This window comes from Cotesia typhae, unplaced genomic scaffold, assembly GCF_013202065.1.
Source record: "Cotesia typhae breed Kobodo isofemale line unplaced genomic scaffold, CoteBio_Ctyphae contig_23, whole genome shotgun sequence".
NCBI classification, from domain to species: domain Eukaryota; kingdom Metazoa; phylum Arthropoda; class Insecta; order Hymenoptera; family Braconidae; genus Cotesia; species Cotesia typhae.
Window position 1 is genome coordinate 1,252,029 of NW_027423729.1, and position 22,080 is coordinate 1,274,108.

The 22,080-nt window shown below is 31.2% G+C and overlaps 2 protein-coding genes across 2 annotated transcripts in view; one reads left to right on the forward strand and one right to left on the reverse strand.

The window, feature by feature from the left end:
• The window catches only part of Alg10 (alpha-1,2-glucosyltransferase Alg10), a 73,072-nt gene extending 69,181 nt beyond the window's left edge, over positions 1 to 3,891 (forward strand). The window contains exon 4 of the mRNA XM_074239334.1: positions 3,777 to 3,891. Within this exon, the coding sequence (XP_074095435.1) occupies positions 3,777 to 3,797 (21 nt within the window). The 3' untranslated portion in view covers positions 3,798 to 3,891. The remainder of the gene's footprint in view (positions 1 to 3,776) is intronic.
• The window catches only part of Sns (sticks and stones), a 38,412-nt gene that overhangs the window by 7,384 nt on the left and 8,948 nt on the right, over positions 1 to 22,080 (reverse strand). Inside the window, exons 3-13 of the mRNA XM_074239327.1 lie at positions 6,741 to 6,929; positions 4,454 to 4,633; positions 3,775 to 4,065; positions 3,324 to 3,623; positions 3,059 to 3,195; positions 2,825 to 2,978; positions 2,447 to 2,749; positions 2,012 to 2,287; positions 1,646 to 1,936; positions 1,371 to 1,549; positions 654 to 1,074 (exon numbers count right to left, since the gene is read on the reverse strand). Of these exons, the coding sequence (XP_074095428.1) occupies positions 654 to 1,074; positions 1,371 to 1,549; positions 1,646 to 1,936; positions 2,012 to 2,287; positions 2,447 to 2,749; positions 2,825 to 2,978; positions 3,059 to 3,195; positions 3,324 to 3,623; positions 3,775 to 4,065; positions 4,454 to 4,633; positions 6,741 to 6,929 (2,721 nt within the window). The remainder of the gene's footprint in view (positions 1 to 653; positions 1,075 to 1,370; positions 1,550 to 1,645; positions 1,937 to 2,011; positions 2,288 to 2,446; positions 2,750 to 2,824; positions 2,979 to 3,058; positions 3,196 to 3,323; positions 3,624 to 3,774; positions 4,066 to 4,453; positions 4,634 to 6,740; positions 6,930 to 22,080) is intronic.

Here is a 22,080-nt window from a genome sequence, read left to right on the forward strand (position 1 = left end):
TAAATTGAATACTGATTTTCAATAAACAAAAATAAATGAAACCGAATTTCTGAATAATTGCGAAATCAGGGTAAAGAATAACTGCAGAGAAACAAATTATTAAATAGAAGTGATTATGATTATCAGTTATAATTTCGGCATGCAAAATTTCATAATTTAAATATTCCGTTCGTTAAACATGAAAATTGCATGCCTTAATTTCGATTACCAATTTTTATTTTTCTTTGCTACTATATACCAGAGTCGTAAGTTACTACTGAGCAATATTAACTTTTGTAATTTAAAGTTTATTATTTATTTAACTAATTTATTAACGGTCAATGCATTCATTAGCCCCACAATTAAAATAATTTCCGTATAAGTTTTTTTTTTTATTCATGCAAATATTGCATTTACTAAAAGTTACATTAAAAATAGCATTTAATAATGATAATTATATTCAACTATTATTATTATTAGTTGATTATTGTTATTAAGATTTGAAAATTATTGAGCGAAATAAATGATTAAAATGATTAAAATGATTAAAATGATTATGATGATTTGATAGCAATGAAGTTGTTTGTCTGTTTATTGATTTATTATAAGAGTATTATAATTATTTATGTACCTGTTATAATAATATTACTGTTATTATTAAATGAAATACTTACGGAGAGTTTGAACTTTAACGAGATCAGGCAAATACGAACTCTCGCCTTTACTATTCCTCGCCATTATACTAAAGACGTAGTAAGTTCCCAAAGTTAGCCCGTCGATAGTTGCAGTCGTTTGTCCAGCCGATATGTCACGGTAATCATAATTGTCTTGATAATCGAGCGCTTGTCGCCAACGAATGCGATAGGAAGTTGGTAGACCCCCGTCAAATCCTTTTTTCCAATTCAACGTCACACTATCGTGAGTTACGTTAGACACTTGCAGGTCTGTCGGCTTGTCTGGCGGCGAAGTAACATCCAATTGTACAAAGTCTGTTATTTGACCCATTGAATTCATTGCTCGACAACTGTATTTTCCATAATCACGTTGTGTAACTCGAAGTATTGATAATGTTGACTGAGCTTCCAGTTTTGATAGCTTTAAAAATAATTTTTATTAATTTTTTTTTTAATTATACACAAAAAGAAAAATTTCTTGACTGGAGAACAAAATTCTTGGCTCTTCTTGGAAAAATTTACTTTAATCGAGATATTTAATTTTTTGGAGCAAGAGAAAAATTTTCTCAAGACAAAAAAATTTACTTCTATCAAGAATTAAATTTTTTGGAGCAAGATACGTATTTCTTAAAGCAAGATAATTAATTTTGTTGAAATAAGAAATTTTTTGTGTCAAAAAATAATTTAAAATTTAAAATCCTATTTTATATTATTTACCTCTTTTCTAATAATTTTATATTTATCTGTAGTAACATTAGGTGATAACGTTTTATCGCCAAATGTCCAAATAAATTTAGGTAAAGGTGATCCACGTGCACGGCAATGTAATTTAACCTCTGACCCGACATTAGCGGCAGCTTTTCTCATTAAGTGGTTGTTAGTAATTTGTGGCTCAACTAAAAAATAAAAAAAAAACCATGAAAAATATAAAAAAAGTAAGCCAATTTAAAATGCGCTAAGTAATTGAGAATATAAATTAGAATTAAACATACAATTAGTGATGAATAGAATGGGTTTAGATGTGACATTTCCAATTCCATTGTTAACATTGCAACGATATTCTCCAACGTCTTCTACACTTGGATTGCTGATATGCAGGAAGGATGTTTTGTTTGCAAAGGAGGTCGAATAACGATTAGATAGTCCCGAATTCGAGCCAACTTTGTACCACGTTACATATTCATCACCAATGGGACTGCCATCCAATTCGCAAAATAATTTAGCCTCGGTATCTGGCGAATACACTACTCCAGATTCGGATGTCCGTTTGATTTCAGCCGCATCTACAAAGTCCATTAAATTATTATTACTTCTGCTTCCTCCCATTTTTATTATTTATTTTTATTTCATTTACTTACATTGAACTGTTAAATTCAGCTGATAGTACGACGAGCCTTCTTTATTTGTCGCTTGGCATACATAAGTACCCGCGTCGTTCCGATGTAAACGAGTTATGTTTAATGTTGAATCGCGCGCTTTAATTCGCGAGTTCTCGCGACTCAATGGCAAGCCATCACGTGTCCACGTGAAATTAATGGTGCTTGGATTGCCTCTGGCTGTTACCGATATTACGTAAGGCTCGCCTTCCATTCCGACTAATTCACTTGGATCCATCGATGAAAATATTGGCTTAACTGTTTTTATTGCATAAGTAAATAAATAAATAATTGTTATAAATTATAAATCCCTACTAATATTAAAAATGTAAATGTAAGTTTGTTTTACAAAAGATAAAAAAATTGTTTGTCAAAAAAATCGCGGGTAAAAGCTAGTTTTAAATAAAAGTAACTTACACAAAACATTTAACGCAGTAGCGTCATGAGTCGATCGTTGCATCACTGCATTACGGGCTTCGCAAGTGTAAACTTCTTCATTCATATTTTCAGTCAATTGAAGCTGAAACTCAACGGTTGATACAAATCCACCGTGAAGTCCCACGCGTGTCATATTTTTAGTCCCCTCGACAGCTAGCCCTCCTTTCCACCATGACATCTCTGCGGGTGGATTACTCGCGCTTGATTCACATATCAATTTGCCTACTCTACCCGCACGAAATTCCTCGGGTTCGCGAGTTATTTTCACTTGTGCCGTTGGGACTGTTTCATTAAATTTATCAATTATTGATTAATCATTATTTATTACTAAAAGACATTTTTATTATTAATACTTACAGTGGACTTTTAAGATTAATTTTTTACTCATTGGAATGGTAGTCGCTGAATTAATGGCATCACATCTTATGTGCGCGTTATTATCCGATGCGTTTACCAGCATTTCTAATTCATTCGTGACTGCGTGATCCCTCGTAAAAACAGTTCCTTTTATCTGTTATTGATAAATTTTTTTTTTTTGATTATTAATAATAATAATAAAAAAAAATAATGTAAAAAAAAATTGTTAATTACCTCTTTATCATTTTTATACCAAGTAACATTGGCAAGAGGATTACCAGCGGTTGCAATACAAAGTAACTTTAATATAACGCCAGCATCAATCGTTGTATTATCTTCGTAACCAGAAATAATTAAACTTGCTGGTGGATCTATAAAAATTTTTAAAAATATTCTACTTTTTGCTATTTGGCTTTATGCCTGGGCATTTAAATTAAATAAATAAATAAACAAATAAATGTAAAATATTTAATTAATAAATAAATAAATAAAGACTTACATATAACATTAATAGTGTGTGCCTTGGTAGTGTAATCAGCAAGTTTTTTATTAGTCGCTTGGCAAATAACGACAACACTTTTAGCATCAGGATTAATATTAAATGTTATATTTGACGTTGTAATATAACCACCCTGGGGTGCTAAATAAGTCCGTGAGTTATTTGTATGAAACTCACTACCAGCAACAGTCCATTTTATTTCCGCAGGGGGATTTGAATTTTCCGTTGTGCAAATAATTGTAACTGTTTCCTCAGCTTTAGCTTCTGTCGGTCCGGTTATTATCACTGAAGCTGGATGGACTGTAATTATAAACCCGTTATAAATGAAACTGTTGACAATAACAATAATAATAGAGACAGAGGCATGTTTTATTTTAAATAAGCATGTTATTAAATTAATTAAAAGAGTATTTCAGGTATTAAATGGTGTTTAATCTATAATTATGCTTACAGAGAACGCTGAGATCAACGTGAACTTTGAGAGGTGTTACACTCATGACATTAGATACTTCACAGCGATATCGTGCTTTGTCATCCTCAGATTTCGCCTCGAATGTCAGTAAATTCTGGGATATTCTATCGTCCGTACGGTAAAAGTTGCTCTTTACTTCGTCATTTCTGAACCAGACCACCTGAGCTGGCGGATTACCGCCGCGTGATTTACACACTAGATCAACTCTTTGCCCTCGTTGAACTGTTTCACCCTCCGTATATCCTTCAATGTACGGTGGCCCAGGTGGATCTTTAATAAATTATATTCACGTTACATTTTTTATTTTCCATTAACTTAAACTATTTTTTTTTTTTTTTTTTTTTCCATTACATTAATGTAAATTATACTCTAAATACTCTTTTGTTTACTTTATTCTTTTGACGAATACTTATAACTTTAAAGCTTCCTTCTAATGAAATTCTAATGAGACTTTAATGATAAGCTTTTTGAGCAAAAAATTTTTTCTTCGTTACATTAGGTGATACAGAATAGTTTTAAAATAGTTTACTTTGTTTAAAAAAAAATTTAGATTTTAAACAACGATTTAGTTGTAAGTAGTTGTCAATTAATATTTTTTAATTTAAGAGTATTAATTATTATTTCTTATCTCTAAAAAAAAAAAAATAAAAATACATACACAATACAGAGAGCTTAACGACCGCTCTCATCGGCCTGTCAAGAGGAATAGCCGGATGCCTAGCTTCACAAGCATAATCCGTACCATCATCTTCGACAGTTGGTACAATAGTTATTGAACTGTGCGTATCATATTTTTGAAGTTTCTTCTTCGGTTCACCGGGTTTCGGTGCATCTTTATCTGAAGCAAATAACAAATGACAAGATATCAGACGGAGTAATAAGGATAAAGCTTAGTTGGAAGATAAAACTATAAATAAAGACCCGGAATTCCGCAAAACGGCGTATCGATAAATGCGCATACAATGTCGAGACATGAATAGAGATTAAACTAAAGGTTGAATTTGAGGTAAAAGCCTGAGCTTGAAGGCTCTTACCAACTGTCCAACTCACAAGACTTGGACTTGTACTTGTGGGGTTTAAATTTAAGTTACAGTCAAGACTCTTGTACGCCTTAAATTCAAGCTTCCTCTAGTTCTTGTTTCTAGCAATTTTCTTACTCTTCCTTTTATTTTATATTTTTACTCTTTCTCTCATTTCTTTTTAGCAGTTGCCGGATAAATTTCTACTAAAGATTTAAATCCAAATGTCGTGTGTTGGTAACAACCGAAGAAAGAACGGTAAAACAAGTTGGTGAACATTGGTACTAGTGGTTACCAGTAATAGTGGTAGAAACAGAAGTAGTTGTAGGTAGTGGGTAGTGGGTAGTGGGTAGTGGGTAGTAGGTAGTAGGTGAAGAGTAAGAAACAATGAAAAAGGTTGAGAGGCATGAGAAGAAATAAAAAACAACTCGAGTAACAAAAGAAAGGAGTAAAATAGAGGGAAAAGGTTGGAACAAAACAGAAACGTTGATTTTAAAAGTTGGAATCATGCCAGAGTTATGTATAAAAGCTAGCTGTTGGATCTTGAGGTGAACCGGGATGGAGTTGAAGAGGGAGAAAAAACAAAGCCAAAGATTAAGAAAAGGGAGAAGGGAAAAGAAAAGATGAAGATGAAGATGAAGAAGGAGGATCCAGGCGGAACGGAGGAGTTAAAGGAGAGAGAATTTTCCAAGAGGTGATATTTCGTTTTTCATTGTTTTGTAAGTTTGAATCCGATGGGCATATATACTGAAGAGTGTGGAGTGTAAAGTGTGGAACCAGTAGAGCAAGTGAGTGGGCTGTACAACAACAGAGCTGCTGGAGAAAATGACTTCCAGAAAATAAGTAGTTGGTTGTGAAGAACGGGGTTGTTAAAGAGAACTTTGAAAATAGTTTTTTTTTTTTTTTTTTTTTTTTTTTGGCAGGGGTTGAGAGGTTATAGACGTGGGGCTGATGTGATGAAGAGGGAGAGGAAGAGAGGAAGAAAGGAAGAGATAAATCGATAGCTGTGTAAGGGAATCTTGAGAAATGTCGTCGAGTTCCAGTGGGATCTTGTGCTTTCTCTTCTTATACTTTAACTGGTAGTTCTTTTGGTTGCTGGTGGTTCTTCCTTTTTCTTATTCTTATTCTGGTTTTATGTCTATTCTTCTTTTTTCATCCAGTTTGTCCCTTTTCATGCTATCCATTTCGCATCTCAACTTGCTAGTGATCTCTGGCGAAAATGGCGAGAAGGGGTATACACTGGATAAAGAGAGTAGAGAGTGACAGAAAGTTTCTGATGGAGGGTAAAGAACCCCTGTGCTCATGAAACTTGAAACCGACCCAATTCGTATCCGTCCGAGGATTTCTGGTGGTCGACCTTATACGGAAAGAGGAAGAAGGAAGGGGAAGGGGAAAAACGATATTCTTCACGAGTCATTGAGATTTCCGCGTGATTGCTGATGCTAGCAAATGTCCAAGTTATTTATTATTTTCTTTTTGCTCCTGTTATTTAGGATTCATCGGGGGCGCTTGGCTATGACTAATTTTTTTTCATTGAAATTTGATTGTTCAATTCAGATAAAGATAAAATTGACGCGTTGTAAATTATCGTTTTGATTATCAATATAAATATAATAACAATTTAATAGATGATTTAATAATAATATAAAAATATAAATAAATAAGTAGGATGAATAAATGTGTAGACAGACATGCCCGACTAAACTTTAGATTTTTCACTGGCGTCTGACGTCACGTTTATCACATTCCCTTTGTCTTTGACACGAAAGAGAAAAAGCAATACAGGGTGACCTTATTTGATCCTCAGCCTCGCTTTTCATTTTATTCCGTCTTTTTTTTTTTTTTTTTTTTTTTTTTTCGTTCGCTCTTATTTCCAATCACTGAATAAATATATGTAGAAAGAAGCTGGACTACAAGTAAACTTACCGTCTTCGATGGAGATTGGCTTGATGCTCGTTTCACCTCCTGTGATCGCGTGATTTCCGCGATACCACACAATTGTAGCAGCTGGCTTCGCGTAGCTGACTGTGCACTCCAAACTCGTTGACTCCCCTACTTTTAGCTCGATTTTATTGTGGTTTGGGTAGTTGCTGATTTCAACAGTTTGAGGCGATGCTGAAAAACGCAAATTATTTTTTTTTATTCTCAATAGTTCAGAAAGAACACTTTTTATGAATATTATTGAACATCTTTCTTGATATTATTCAAGCATTGATATAATGTATTTACATTTTTTATCGATTAACAACGTGAAATTTTACTGAAAAAATATTTACTCTGGAAAAAATAATATTGGAAAATTATTTTTAGTCATTTTGTACTTTGACCTATATGTCCAAGTTAATTACATGTACATTTTTTCTTACGTATCGTAACGCTTGCAAAATTCAACCGCTATGTAAATATTTTTATAAGGTATTAAGAATAATAATAAAAGTCATAGAGTAGTTATTTATCTAGATATTTTTTATATTCATTAATTTTTAACAGTATTTATTAATAGAACTAATTAAGTAAAAATGATAGAAAAATTTTAATAAAAACTTTCTTAATATAAAAGAATTTTTGACTTTATTTTTTTATTGCAATTCATTCACCGATGACAGAATGAAAATATGAGAAATATGCTTGCATGAAAAATAGAGTATCCGTTGGGAGTACGTGAGAAAGTTTTTCTGATTTTTTATATTTTTTTTCTTCGCTGAGATTTGGAGGGTCGGATAATCCGGTACGATAATTCATTGAGCTTTCGATGTGACAATTCGTCATAGTCTTTATACTCCTCTGTGACGAATAGTTGGATATGGTTTGCATTTTCCCGTGAGGGTTCCGAGAACTTGGTTAGATGAGATAAAAAAATAGAGGAGAATAAAAGAGTAAGATGGAATATATGGGAGTGATTACCGCAAAATCTAGATTTGGTAAAAAAAATCTATATAAGTGTATATAAAAAGGAAGAGAGTAGAATGAAATAAGAGATAAAAATAAAAGAGAGTGAGAGAAAATGATCATTAATTTTTATTATGATACGCCAAGGCATCTCCACCTCTTTCACGCTTAGCCCGCGTTCTCTGTATAAATCAAACTCGTGAGATTTTACTGACGACTTAAAGCTGCAAGTTGGAAATGATTCGCGAGGATCGTTGTAATAAATTTAGATTTCAAGAAGCTCTACTGTTCTCTGTACTTGATAAAATACCACGTCATTTACTCTATTACCACTTTATTTTACCTTGCTATTAATTATTCTTAACTTAATCGTTAATAGCAGTTTCTTTAAATATTATTTTAAGTTATTAATTATTCTTATGTAGGCATAATAATAAATTATTATCAGTTCGAAAAATTTATTTTTTATAATTAAATATTCATAATAAATAAAATAATTTATTTAAAAGAGTTGGATTCATTTATTGACATGGCAACTGATGGGTAAAGTTTAAATAAAATAAATAAATAAATAAAGTTGATACAAAAATTTTGAATTGGAAAAAAGATTACTTACAAATAAAATAAAATTTAACTTTAAAAGATAATCAAAAGTGTAATAATGGGATTGTGTAAATAGATAAATCTCAGAAAAGATAAAGTTTACCAGAATTTCATCACTTTCTTTTGTAATCGAGTCTAAAGATGTTAAAGTGAGACTGACAAACACTACACAGAATTTAATTAAATAAAATTGCAGTCGCCAAGTTTTACTCGCCGCTTAGAAAATTAGAGTGATAAAGGAGAGGATAAAGAAATAAAGAATAAAAAAATAAAAAATAAAAAGATGATAATGATAATGGTAATGATGAAAAAAAAATAAAAACAAAATTCACTCTTTGCAAAAAAAGTCAAAGGGGTCATATGAATTAAGAAAAAATGACTAAGAGTGAAAAATTAGTCTTAATGATCCTCGCCGCCTTCGTCACACTTGCGACGCCTACTATTAAAATTAAATTTTATCATACAAAATAAATTACACTTAAAATAAAGCTATTTTATATTTTTTCATGAATTATGAAATATTATTATACTTGATTTTTAATTATGAAAAATAACTTTCTGAAGTTAAGTTGAAAATTTAATTAAAATAAAAAATCGAAATAAAATGAAAATGGATAAAATTTATGTACTCAAAGGTGAGAAGGTGAGTACGAACTAAAAAAAACTAAAATAAAGATCGTAGGTCACAAAAGTTTGGAATCGTTAGCACAGGCAAGTGGAAAATTTACAGGCCGTTCAAGAATCGCTCGTAAATTTAAACTGTTACTTGGTGTTTCTATACATTAAATTTCTACGAGTAAAGCTAAAAAAGAATTTTATCGAGAGTACATGACTTTGTGAGCTTGTCACTTTGGGTAGTCGAGAAGCCAAACCTCTCTAAAATCTCTTTTTTTTTTTTTCTTTATTTTCATTTTAATTTAAAATATCATACTTTTATAACTTGGGAGAGTAAAACATCTTTTATTTTCTGCAAAGTTTACTGGATAAAATTAGTCAAAATTATGGAAAACTTGGATTGTATTCAATTTCATTGGAAACAAATTATTTTCAGAAAATTAATAAACTTTCTATGAATGGTTTTACTGTAAGAGATCGTATATCTTCAAGAATTCAGGGATAGGTTGTTGAATTTTTTTTTTTTTAACGATATAATTTTATCTAAATAGTTAAAAAAAAAAATATAATGTTCATAATTTTTTTGAGAAGAAAAATCTGAAAAATTGTGAAATATTGTCTGTTAATTCCAGTATCATCTGCAGTAAAATTTACAATTTATGTTCTTCAATAATTTAAAGTATATATTCTTAACAAAGTTTTCCGGAAAAATGGTTCGTTGACGGTCGGAGATGTTTAATGGACGGGTAATCTGTATAAATAAACATAAAATAATTTGTTAAAGTAAATTTGAAACGATTATTATAATGAAATGAAAATAATAAAGAAAAAGGAAAGAGACAAAGTTGAAATATATATATATATATATATATATATATATATATAGGGGTGTATAAATATATATTTAACGTTTGCTCAGGATGGTACCACTCTTGCTGCTACCGATTCTTCGTCTAGGTTGAAACGGTTGGTCGCTCTGTAAGTTCGCGCACGACAGCTTTCCAGGGCGCTGGAGTGTTTGGAATATAAATGCCAAGTACCTGCGGCTTGGTGGTACCTGTTTCGGATAATAAATGCGAGCGCCGGAGAACGGCTTTCTCAATATTTGACTATGTATATATAATAAAGTAGATTGAGAATTCACATAGAGTGCCATTCTGTCCAGACAACAATAGACGAGAAGGAAGAACTAGGAATAGCATGAGGAGAAAATGAACTAGGAGAAGAAGATGAAGAAGAAGTACTGGATCTAGATGGTAATGTAAGTTATGGAGAAAAGAAAATGATAAAGAATAATTTTTAATGATAAAAATGCATCGTAATAAATTCATTTTTTTTCGTGTCTCTGTCTGTACTATTTTTTTATGCTATTAAATATTTCGTTGCTACTGCTGCTGCTGTTTATTATTTATTTATTAAACTGTTAAATGTATTCATTACATTTCCTGTTTAAAAATTGATGTTTATAAATAATAACTTGTAAATTATAATTTTGCTCCATTAAGATAGTTAAATTATTCAAAAATTTCTCGTTACTTTTATTAGCGGCTTATTTTTCCCTTTACTTTATTCAGATGTGAAAAAAATGGAAAGAGGTAAAATAATTCGCGGCTTAACTCGATAAGAACCGATGAAAAATGAAAAATACATGATGATGAATATCAGACAAGCTCTTTAAAAAGTTTTTGGTACTCGGTACTGAGAAAAAACTTTTTCATCATCGATCTTGGATATATAGACATCAAATACAAAGTTAATGAAAGGTATAAAGCTGTCAAAATACGCGATCGAATAAAAGTTTGATGAGTTGAAAATAAGATGCCAGTTTATTATCTGATTTATACTTCATCATTTTTTCTCTTTCCGTTTCTTTTCGATTATTTATTTATTTCATTTGTTTTTTTTTTTCCTTTATGTGAGAAATGGGATTGTAAAATCTGATATATCATTTATATACTCTTTGATAATACTGAGAGCTTTATGAGGATTCTAGGGATCAATGAAAGAGGGTCTCAAACTTTGTATTTCGAAGATCTGAGAAATAAATAGAGTCTAAAGTATCGGTAGAAGAAGGATTTTTTAAAATATTTTTCTACTTTTTTTTTTTTTTTTTTTTTATTGATTCTTCCATCTTAGACGCTGCTTTCATATTTACGATAAAGTAAAAAAAAAAATTATTAAATTAAATAAAAATATTCAATTTCTGATGCCCATTTTTTATCTTTATTTCTTGTTTGATTACGTAATAAATGCTCCATTTTTTGCAATAGCAAGTTCAAGCAAATATCTTGGATAATATTCTTATGATCGATTTGTTTAAAAATTAGCGGGCTTCGATCATACTACTGTGAGATAACTCGTAGGAAGAAAAAATTATTTACCAATAAAAACTTTTATCATGAAAAAAAAAAAAAAAAAAAAATACAACAGTATAATAAGGAATTTCTTCTTCTCGATAAGATTTTATTATTAAAATATAATCAAAGGTATTTGTGAGGTAGTTGGTTATTTTTTATCAAGCTAATAAATTTTTTATTGCATCCAGATTTTACTTATTAATTATTTAGCAACTTTTACAGAAAACTAGGTGTTCTTTCGGAAGTAAAGTATCTCAAAAAAAAAAAACAAACTAATATTGAAAGTTTCAACGGCTTTTGATCATTTCACTCAAGTATGTAAATGTTTTAATTAATATTTTACTATAAACAACAGAAATTTATGTAAAAGGTAAGTGTAAATATCTCGTTTGTTAATTTTATATTGTGTGGTAGCTCATGTGAAATTTAAATGTCCTCCGCATCGTTAAAGCTTCTCGGGCAAGTGTGTAAGAGACTAATATATGTATTATGTCCGTAATAGTTTATAAAGAATGATAAACTTTAACTAGTTTTATTTTTTTTTTTTTAGTTATTTTAGACTTTTAGCGAGTGACTACAAGAATACCACTGTGAATACCACAGAGGCGTGTTATAAAATAAAAAAAAGCTTTTATTATTGTTCGTAGAGTGTATAGACAGGAAGAGAACATCAACCGCCACGTGTGTAAACGGTGTTTCATGTTTCAAGTGGCTGCTACGACATGCTGTAAAGCCTCACGCTGAAAACCAATTGCTTTGATCTGCATCGACGTTTTTCGTGGTTGTTGATGTGCTGTGGTTAATTTATGATGCTAACATGTGAGGCGTGCTGTTAATACTGCGATAACACTTTCTTCTCTATGCTCTGTTCGATAACTCGATATTATCTATTCAATATCCTATGAGTCGAATAAAATCAATCAAAATATTTTTTTTTTTAAGAAAAATATGTTAGATTTTTTTTAACGTGTCAGTGAAATTTAACAAAATTTTGGGTTTATGCATACATTCAAAAGTTATTCAGAAAATAAATCGGAAAAATATGAAAAGAGTTTCCTTAAATCTAAACATAAAAATTATTTTGATTTTGTTCTATAAATTTTTTCAGTATGCAAAAAAATGATAGGGAATTTTTTTTCATTCAATTTAAAATCAAATTTTATTTTCGTAAACTTTATACTGAATTATTTTTAAAAAATAACTTTGGGAAGTAAAATTCGAATAAATTTAGAAAAATATAAAATTGTGATAGAAATAAAATAATAAAGTGTAATAAACTGGCGAGAATACGAGTATTGAAAAAATAATTAAACGGTATTACCTTCTTAAGAAGCAAGCGAAGAAAATAAATATTTGAAGAAAGTGTGTATCAGAGAAGAGATAAGAGTATAAAAGGGCATGATATGAACAGGAAAGTGTAAACATCGTATCATCTTAATGGTCTTTGGACTTTATGCCTTAGTGGTATATAGAAGCTGTCATGTACATTCCCATTGCAGCAGCCGTTGTCGATGTCGTTGTAGCCCAACGCCCTCGACCGCTTATTAGTCAGAGAGACGAACGGCTAGCAAACACTTGTTAATCGAGACTCATCAGAGCGGCGTCTGCTCCCGAGAGACTGGTGTCTTCTCATCTAGACGACGAAAAGCGAGAACCCGTGATAAAGAGAAGAGTAGTATGAGTATATAGGAGAGACACTAACAGCTATAATATATTGCTACTGGCTGCTTCTGTTTCATCTGCTTTGCTACTGAGTTAACCAAACTGTGTTAGTAGGATATATAATACACTTTACTTTGAATATGTCAAAGATGACACGAGCGTTAAATGAGATCCTATATCAAATACATACAAGCTAGTACAAACGCACATACGTTATATATACACAGTATTATCATGATCAGAAATTACTAATTCACATATAATTGATTGCTTCATGTTTACTTCAAAATTTTAGAATGTCGGAAAATCAAGTATTAGCTCACATCACTCAATCTTCGGTTAATATGTTACGGATATATCTATAGATGTTCAATGTATTGATTGTTTTAACTTCTTGTTAATTGAATTTTCTGATCGATAGTTCACCCGTTAATGTTATCGCTCGTATAGTCTCCGTCAAAATATCGAGTGTCAATCCAATTACTTGAAGCTGTTAAATATTTTATAAAACACATGTCTCAAAGAAAAAGAGATTTTCCCCAAATATACTTTGGTATTGGCAGTAATATGATGTGATTGATGACTTACAAATGTCTTTTTGGGTTTTATCATGTTCTTTTATATAATATTACAGAATTTACAGTTACAATTAATTGTTTTTAATTTTATATTACAAATTCATGGCAAAAAATAAATTTTTGGAAAAAATTTATGCGTCAAAAATTGGATAAGTATATAATTCAATGTTAAATGATCTTATTAAGAGTGAAAAAAAAAATTATTTCTCTTAAGAAAAATTATATGACCATGTAAGTCCTGAAATGGGTATACCAAGTCATATGAAGCGAGATATGTCTATAGATCCATTATTGATATAGCCACTGTTCATATCAGATCATGTGCGGACAAATCAGAAAACTTTTTGACATGTAATTTAAATTTGAAAAAGTTTGATTAGAAAATGTTAATACGAAACGAAGAAAAAAAAAATAACTTTCTCATAAAGTCGATAAGCCAAATTTTGACACTATAAATATTAATGCATATATAGACATAAACATAAAATGTAGGATAGAAATACCCAGGGGTTGCAACAGCGATACCCCTCGAGTTTAATGTACGACTTTGGTGCACTACTTGCTATTGTAGAGAATACATAAATACATATTTATGTACATAAATGAGCTCGTGCAATGTTAATGCACATTACTTGCGTTGCTTTAGCTTTACCCGTAGAGTTTCTCTGCATAGCCCTTACATTACTGTTCCTTGGTCTCCCTTGTCTGTATGCATTATTTACAACACACTTACATTATTTACCATTCTCTTTTCTTTACTTTCTCCAATTACCACCAAGTCTCAATCTCATTTTTTAAGTCTCACTCATTTAAGGATTATGTCTTGTGTTCAACTTACTACGTTAGTTTTAATTAAAGCCATCCCTATTATTTTTTATTTTTTATTTTTTCTATCTTCTACAAAATAAACCTTATGGTTTATTTAATAATCTTCATTCTCCATCTCTGTAATTGTTATCATCACTTATTTAACTTTAACGACCTTTCGTTCTTAACCTTTCTACTCGATAAGAGAATAATTACATAAATAAAATCTACTAAGGATGTATTAAATTGATATAAAATCATATTTGTTTAAAAAAAAAAAAAAATGTGTTCCGAAGTTTTAGAAAAAATTTTGTTAATCAGTAATGATAATCATAATTATTAAGTATTTATATTGTAGTAAAAAATTCATAAATATATTTCAGTAAAAACGAATGCGCAATAACACTTTTTACTTGGATTGCGTTTATCGAAGTGAACTTTTATGAGATTTTTTGATTGTTAGTTAATAAAAATATATTTTCATGGAGCAATAGAATTGATATTTTTTTTATTGAAATAATAAAATTGTAACAACATAAACTAACTTTGATTTTTATATACAATATAAAAATAAAAATTATTTTTAAACAAAAAATACTAAGCAATTAAAATATTATTGAAAATGTACATTTTAACGTTTATAGTTTTAAAATATCATGAAAGGTCTGTGAGATTAAATTCTAAGAATTTAAAGCAATTAATTGACCCCAATAAATTTGGTCTTGTGTTAAACACTATTAAATCATTTACATGTGAGTGTCAATGACAAAGATTTGTCTTTTACAACATTCATACGTTCAAGACCTCTATATTCGCTCTTAAATATAGAGTAGGTGACGGATACGATTAAATCACACAATCAGGGAAGGGAATATCAAGAGGAATGCGCTGATAATTGATTGATGGTCTTCCTGGCTATTGGTTAAACTGAACTCTCAAGCTATTGCTTTAGAACTACTAGTAGTATCAAAATCCTCAAGTATGAATTCCTGAATATCTCTCTGCACCCCATTTAAATCCGGAAATTTCGGTTATTCTACTTTGTACGCCGAGGATATGTATGAAATTTACTTGCCTTCTATTTGTACACATTTCGCTTCGTCACCAATCACGATCACCTTTTGCACACAAATTTTAATCAAAGTTTATATCACGATCAAAGGGACATAATTATCATCTCTAATTTCGTTCACATAATTGGTTAATTAAATTAGAACCGTGGTTTTACTAATTAATGTAAACTTTTCTTCCCATTATTTTAATCAAAATTCGTTAATTTTTTTTGCATAATTTTTATCAACAAGATGTATGAAAATTAATATATTTTTTTTTCTACTCGCTAAAAATAAATATTAGTGAATAAATTATCATCAATACTAACAAATAGAGACAACGCCTTATTATTATACAAAGACTAGTAACAAATGGAATTGTTTTTTATTTTGAGCGTAACTCTCTACTGTTAGATACAAAATTCTAAACGCCGTCGTCGCAAATCAGACACCGTAAACGCCTTGTGTATACACTCGTGCACAGAATTTCCCAGTGGAACGTGAACTAAACTGGCAAGACTGGCAAAACTATATAGATGATCGGAGAGGAGGATCTATACAGCGTAAATCTACAACAGCGTGAAGGGAAAGGGGTGTGTACTTTGTGTGTTTCACTTACACTTGTACTATTAGTATTCGATATAACTTTGGATACCTTACCAGTTTGTGTCTTTAGTACCTTCGTCGACGTGCTTGATACTAAATATATAGGCACAGACAGGAAGGACCAGACAATTCTCTTAGAAGTGAGAAGAAAGAGAGAGATAAATCTTAAGAGCTAGCCAGATTGATTTGTCCACGGACAAATGTCAACGTCCTTTAGATTCAGGGGTTAAATCAACGCAAATTAATCACCTACCTCTGACGAACCTTCTCTTTTTTGAAGGTGGTTCATGTAATGAATGGAAAAAAAAAATTTTCTTTACTCTGAAATTGAATTTGTTTTCTGAAGCAATAGTTTTTCTTCACTAATTTCTAGAAAAATAAAGTCGAGAAAAAAAAATAAAGTTCTGGAGTGAGTGTGGATATTTATATGTTTGTGAAGAAAGAAAACTAAAAGACGTGGAGAGTTAGACAGCACGGAAGCTCCCGAGGGATTTAGAACATCACGTACGGCTTGCTAGATGCGATTCTCATGAAAGTCTGACTTGGCCTTGGCTGTTCTCTTTAAATGGTGGTATATATATCTGTATATTGTGGACGTGGTTTGACCATCTTAAATATCTATTCGTTGGAACGATCGAATATTTATTCATTTTTTATATTACTCGTGTTTTTTATAATATTGTTGCTGTTGTTGTTCTTGTTGTTGTTGAAAAAAATCTTTAAAAACAAAAAAAAAAAAAGGGATTCAATGAAAAAAATTTTTCGAATAAAAATTGGAAATTTCAAATAGTTCATTTAAATGGATAGCTTTATTTCAATAATGAAATTTTGATATCCAAGTGAGTTTTCGTCGTCTACAGGATACCAATATTGGTTGAATCAAATTGTATATATATGTATATAAAACCTCAAACCTGCACTCACCACGAAACTATCCAATCCAACCATTTTGCTCGCTAAACTCGAATGAATTTCATCGGTTACAAACTATTAGATCGCAAGGTTTTCTTCAACAATTTTTTTCTCTATTTTTTTTTTTTTTTTTTTTTTGTATTTACTTTCTCATTTTCTTTTTCATTCTGATCCTTCTCACTTGGCATCTTCAGTTGTCGTTTTAGCGAGCTCAAAGCAGTAGAAATAAAAGTAATTTAATCGATAGCTACCTTTATATTCCTTGGGTCGTTCTTGTTTATCATCCCCCTACACCCTTAGATAAGGATCTAAGGGACGAGATTCGCACTATCAAACGAGACGAATAAGAGTTGAACGAAAGAAATATATATGTATATAGATTTTAAAGGCGGTTTAAGAGGATTCAACCTAGCCAAAGAAAGCGGCAAGTTGGCCAACTGGTCAGACGAGATTTCTTCGGGAAAACTACTGAAGATCAAATAAAAGACAGTGAATGAGAAGGCAGCGGAGAAAGAAATGCAATGAAGTAAAGAAAAAATACGAATTTAGAAAAAGATAAAAAATTTAATAAAAAATAAAAAAGTTTAAGGGAAAAACGGAAGTTTTAACAGGAGAAAGTCGAGACAGGATAGAGAACGTGAATCTTTCTGAAGACGTCGCTCGCACGCTCCCGGCTACCTAGGTAAAGTAATAAATTTTACATCCGCTGTGCAGCTAACCAACGAACGAATGAACAAACCAACCAACCAACCGACGATCCAACCAACGTACTTTACAGACTTAGACCGTCAGGAGCTACGTACTCGTAATTTCCGGCAATTTGCACGGCATTAAACGACGAAATATTGATGGTAAATAAAAGATTATTTATTATTATGATAGTAATTATGAAAATGATAATAATGAATACTTATGCCGTTACTCCTTAATTGATAATATTTGAAAGCTATTATCAAGGGTCAAAATGAACTTCAGCATTAGCATCATTTAAAATGTCAAGCATATGTCAGCGTACTTAGCTTCTGGATTGCAATCAATCCCGTGCATGTCTAGGTGGCATAATTATCTTATAATCAAGGATCGTTATCTCACTGCCCCCTTGACGATCTTCTCTTAAGCCAATTCGAACTGTCTAATCGGCAAACTAGGCCAGAATACTTAAGAGCTGCTGCTTAGCTAAGTGAAAGACGAATGGAACATCAATGACGAGAGCGTTTCTGTTCGGTGTTAATGGGTGTTTGAATCACTTTCATTCAATAAGCATCCAATGTTCGTTTAATATCAATTATTACGAGTCAAAAAATTTTATGATTTAAAAATTGGTCAAATTTGAGATGTTAATTTCTAAAAAAAAAATTTTTTTCCATGTGCTATAAAATTTATCTGGTATTGATATTTAATTTAATTAACTATCAAACCAAATTTTGTTTTCAATAACATGTTAATTGGTGTTCAAGTTTCTAAAAAAATTGAAAAATTACAATAAATTGTTTGTTCTCATACGCAGCCATATTTAGTCATTTTAAAAAATGTTTCCGCGGGCAGTAATAAAAGAAAAAAAAATGAAAATAAGCAGTAACATAATGGGCAGTTGATTTTGGTACCAGAGCTTAAATTTGAGCTAAGCAGAGTTTGTAAGAAGGATTAAATGTTGACATTAGGTAGGCTCTAGGGAAAATGAACAATTATCAGTGTACCCAAGAGGACACGGCTAGGCTGATCGAGAATTCAGCGAATTTCGAAACAGCATTGCTAGACTCTGGAGATAAATGGAGGGTGGATAATCTGGCATAGAGCCTGAAAACTTTCCTCCTCATCTCTATATACTATATACCTACTCTACCTAGTATAATACTCTATACTACTACTGGTACTGCTAATACAACTACAACAACTGTCGCACCGGTAGTATTTCCATTTTGTCTCACTCTACAACGATCCGTGGACGTATAATTTCCTCTTTCTCGTTCTCTTTTACTTGGATGTTGGTAACTCTCTGTAACTACACTGACTAGAGTTACGATCGATTTATACCCAAGGCACGTATACACCAACTCTCGCAAAGGTGTGTATATACTGAAGTTTGCACCAACGCAGCATCTCTTGCAAGTACTTGCTTTAGCTCTTGCTCTTGTGCAGTAACTAGATGGTGGGCTGTGGAACCATGTTGGCCTGGTTCTCCCTTTCTCTCTCTCTCTCTCTCTTCGGGTGAATCGTGAGCACTTGAGCTACACTTTAGACAGTAATACAAACGAAAGCTCTGAAATTGAATTTGGTCGAAAAATCAATCTTCTCTAACTATTGAATCAACTTCAATCACTGTAATTAGTCTTTATTACTGTATACTTATCCTCTTATCGATTTTATATTATGAAACATTGATTATTATTTCACTTCGTTTATTAATCCCAATAAATCATCTCCAATTTCGCTAATTCTTTGATTTATCATTCAAACCTTGTTTTTTATCCTCACAATGCATTTTTATTACTTCGTAAAAACTAGAACACTTTTAAGAGGTTTAAAATTCTTAAAAATATTCGAAATGTTTGAAGCTTTTACGACATTGCCGAAAGCTAAAAACTTTCCGGGTCTTTTGACCAGCGTTTATATGCTTTCAAATGTTCACAAGTTCACAAGTATTTAACTTAACTCATAGCTTATACTATATTGCATTACATGTGTCTTCAGGGTGTACACAATGTACTAGCAAAGATCTTGGTCACAATTTTGTCGAAAAGCTTGAAAACAAACGGAGAGAATTTCGCCAGGCTGATTTTTTAGCTCTCATGTAAAAAAATAAGACTATAACAAACTCCTGGATTATAAATTTTTCAACTGTAGAAAATTTAACTAGAACTAGTTACACTCCAGTGTTGTGAATTCTAACAAAACTCATTCTGCATGGGTTCGCAAATTAATTTATCGAAGTACAGGCAATCTCCATTATTTCGGTTGAATTTTTGAAATGTTTATTTTACTCTTCTGTTAAAAAATATTAAAATCTATGAAAACATTCGAGTATATTTTCTCTTAATTAATTACACTTATATCACATTTATTTAGATTCGTATAGATGAAAAATTATGAAGCCAAGTGTGGATTTTTTATATTTACATTCGGAAGCGACGAAATGTAATAATTAAATTTTTATAATAATTCGAAAATTTGCTCAATAAAAAATTGAAAACTCACCAAATGCCACGCAACATGATAATCATCGCCAAAAGAGGTAATAGTACCAGAAATTTGTACGTAAAAAAAAAACACGCTTACGATATTATCTCTTTGATGTTATATGGTCGTTTTTCCATTTAATATATCACAGATGTCTTTTATAAATGTCTATTCGTTATATCATATCCTTTTGGGATCATATATGGAATAGCTAAGGAGTGAAATTTGAGAGGAATAGTGTAAGAGTGATAGTAGGACGGTAAGGGACAGCAAATTGAATGAGTGAGAGAGTTAATGTGTGAATGAGATAGACAAGACAGAGAACTATAGAGAAGAGAAATATGCGCGTAGCTTACATTATACGTCACGTATAAACGCGCATGGAACGCCACCGTTATGGCAACTGAGAAGACTACGTGTAGATTACACCGGCCGACAAAAGAGGACTTTTTGAAAGTTGTTTTGATATGAGTGATAAATATCACTAATTTATAGTGTTATAAACATAAAATTACCTACATAATTACTCTATCACATCAGATTTTTTTACAAACAAGAAAAATGGTTTTTTCTTAATTTAAAAAAAATAATCAATTATTATATTATAAATACATATATTTGAAAACTTCTACAGAAAATGTCATATAAAATAGTCGCTATGAATCTATTTTGAGTGAGATCTTTTGCGTTTATCTGTAAAATTACGTCTGGGAGTAATTTTTTTATGGGAATCGTCAATAATATCACGTTTTATCGACCAGCAGTAATCAGCCATCATATTCACATTCCATCGCCCTTGGTACCTTGTTTCCATAGTTTTGATGTCTTGGTGAAACCTTTCACCCTGTTCGTCACTATAATCACCAAGATTATCAGGAAAAAATCCAAATGTGAATCTAAAAATGGAGTTTTATGCTCATATTACACCCCAATTTTTGATACTTATTTAATAAATTTGCCACAATATTTTTATAGTCAGGATGCTTGTGATTTCCTAGAAAATTGTTGACAACATCTTTGAACGCCAGCCAAGCTTCTGATTCAGTTGTATTTAATGTCTTGTCAAATTTTTCATCGGTCATTAAAGATCATATTTGTGGCCCATCGAATACTCCTTCTTTTATTTTTGCATCTGATAACCTTGAAAATTTTTACTTAAGTATTTAAAACTATCATTTTCTTTATCCAATGCCTTAACGAATTGTTTCATCATACCGAGTTTAATATGAAGCGGAGGTAATAAAATTTTCTTAGGATCAATTAAATTTTCTCGTATCACATTTTTGGTTCCCGGTTTCAGATTTGTACGAGGATTCCATTGTTTTTGAACGTTATGCTTTGCTCGTGCCCTACTGTCCCACTCGCATAAAAAACAAGGATATTTCGTGTATCCTGACTGCTGACCTAACAGCATAGTTATAATTTTTAGATCTCCACAAAGCTGCCAACCATGTTCTTCATATTTAATTATATCAAGTACTGTTTCTAAGTTTTCATAAGTTTCTTTTAAATGAACAGAATGAGCGACTGGAACAGAAGCATACTGATTCGTGTTGTGTAATAGAACACCTTTTAAACTCCTTTTCGAGGAATCTATAAAAAGTCTCCATTCTCTAGGAACATATTCGGCTCCTAACTTCCTAATGAGATCAGGAATATTATGACAATAAACTAATGATTCTTCTTGATTGAAAAACGGAAGAAATTCCTCTTCACGTTTCCTGTACCAAGCAAAATGTGTATTAGGAGCTAACAAATTTTTTGCATTAAGTCTAGATCCCAGAAGTTGAGCAGATTCTTTAGTAAGATTTAAATCTCTAACTAAATCATTTAATTCACCCTGTGTGAATTTCTGAGGCTGATTTAAAATTGGTTCAAAAACTTCATTAGATTCTTGACGCTGCATATTTTGTTCTGATGATGTTGAGCTAAGATCAGATATTGAACTTGAAAGAGGCACTGGAATATCTGGGCCGTGCGGAAGAGGACGTGTTACTGAGGTTACATT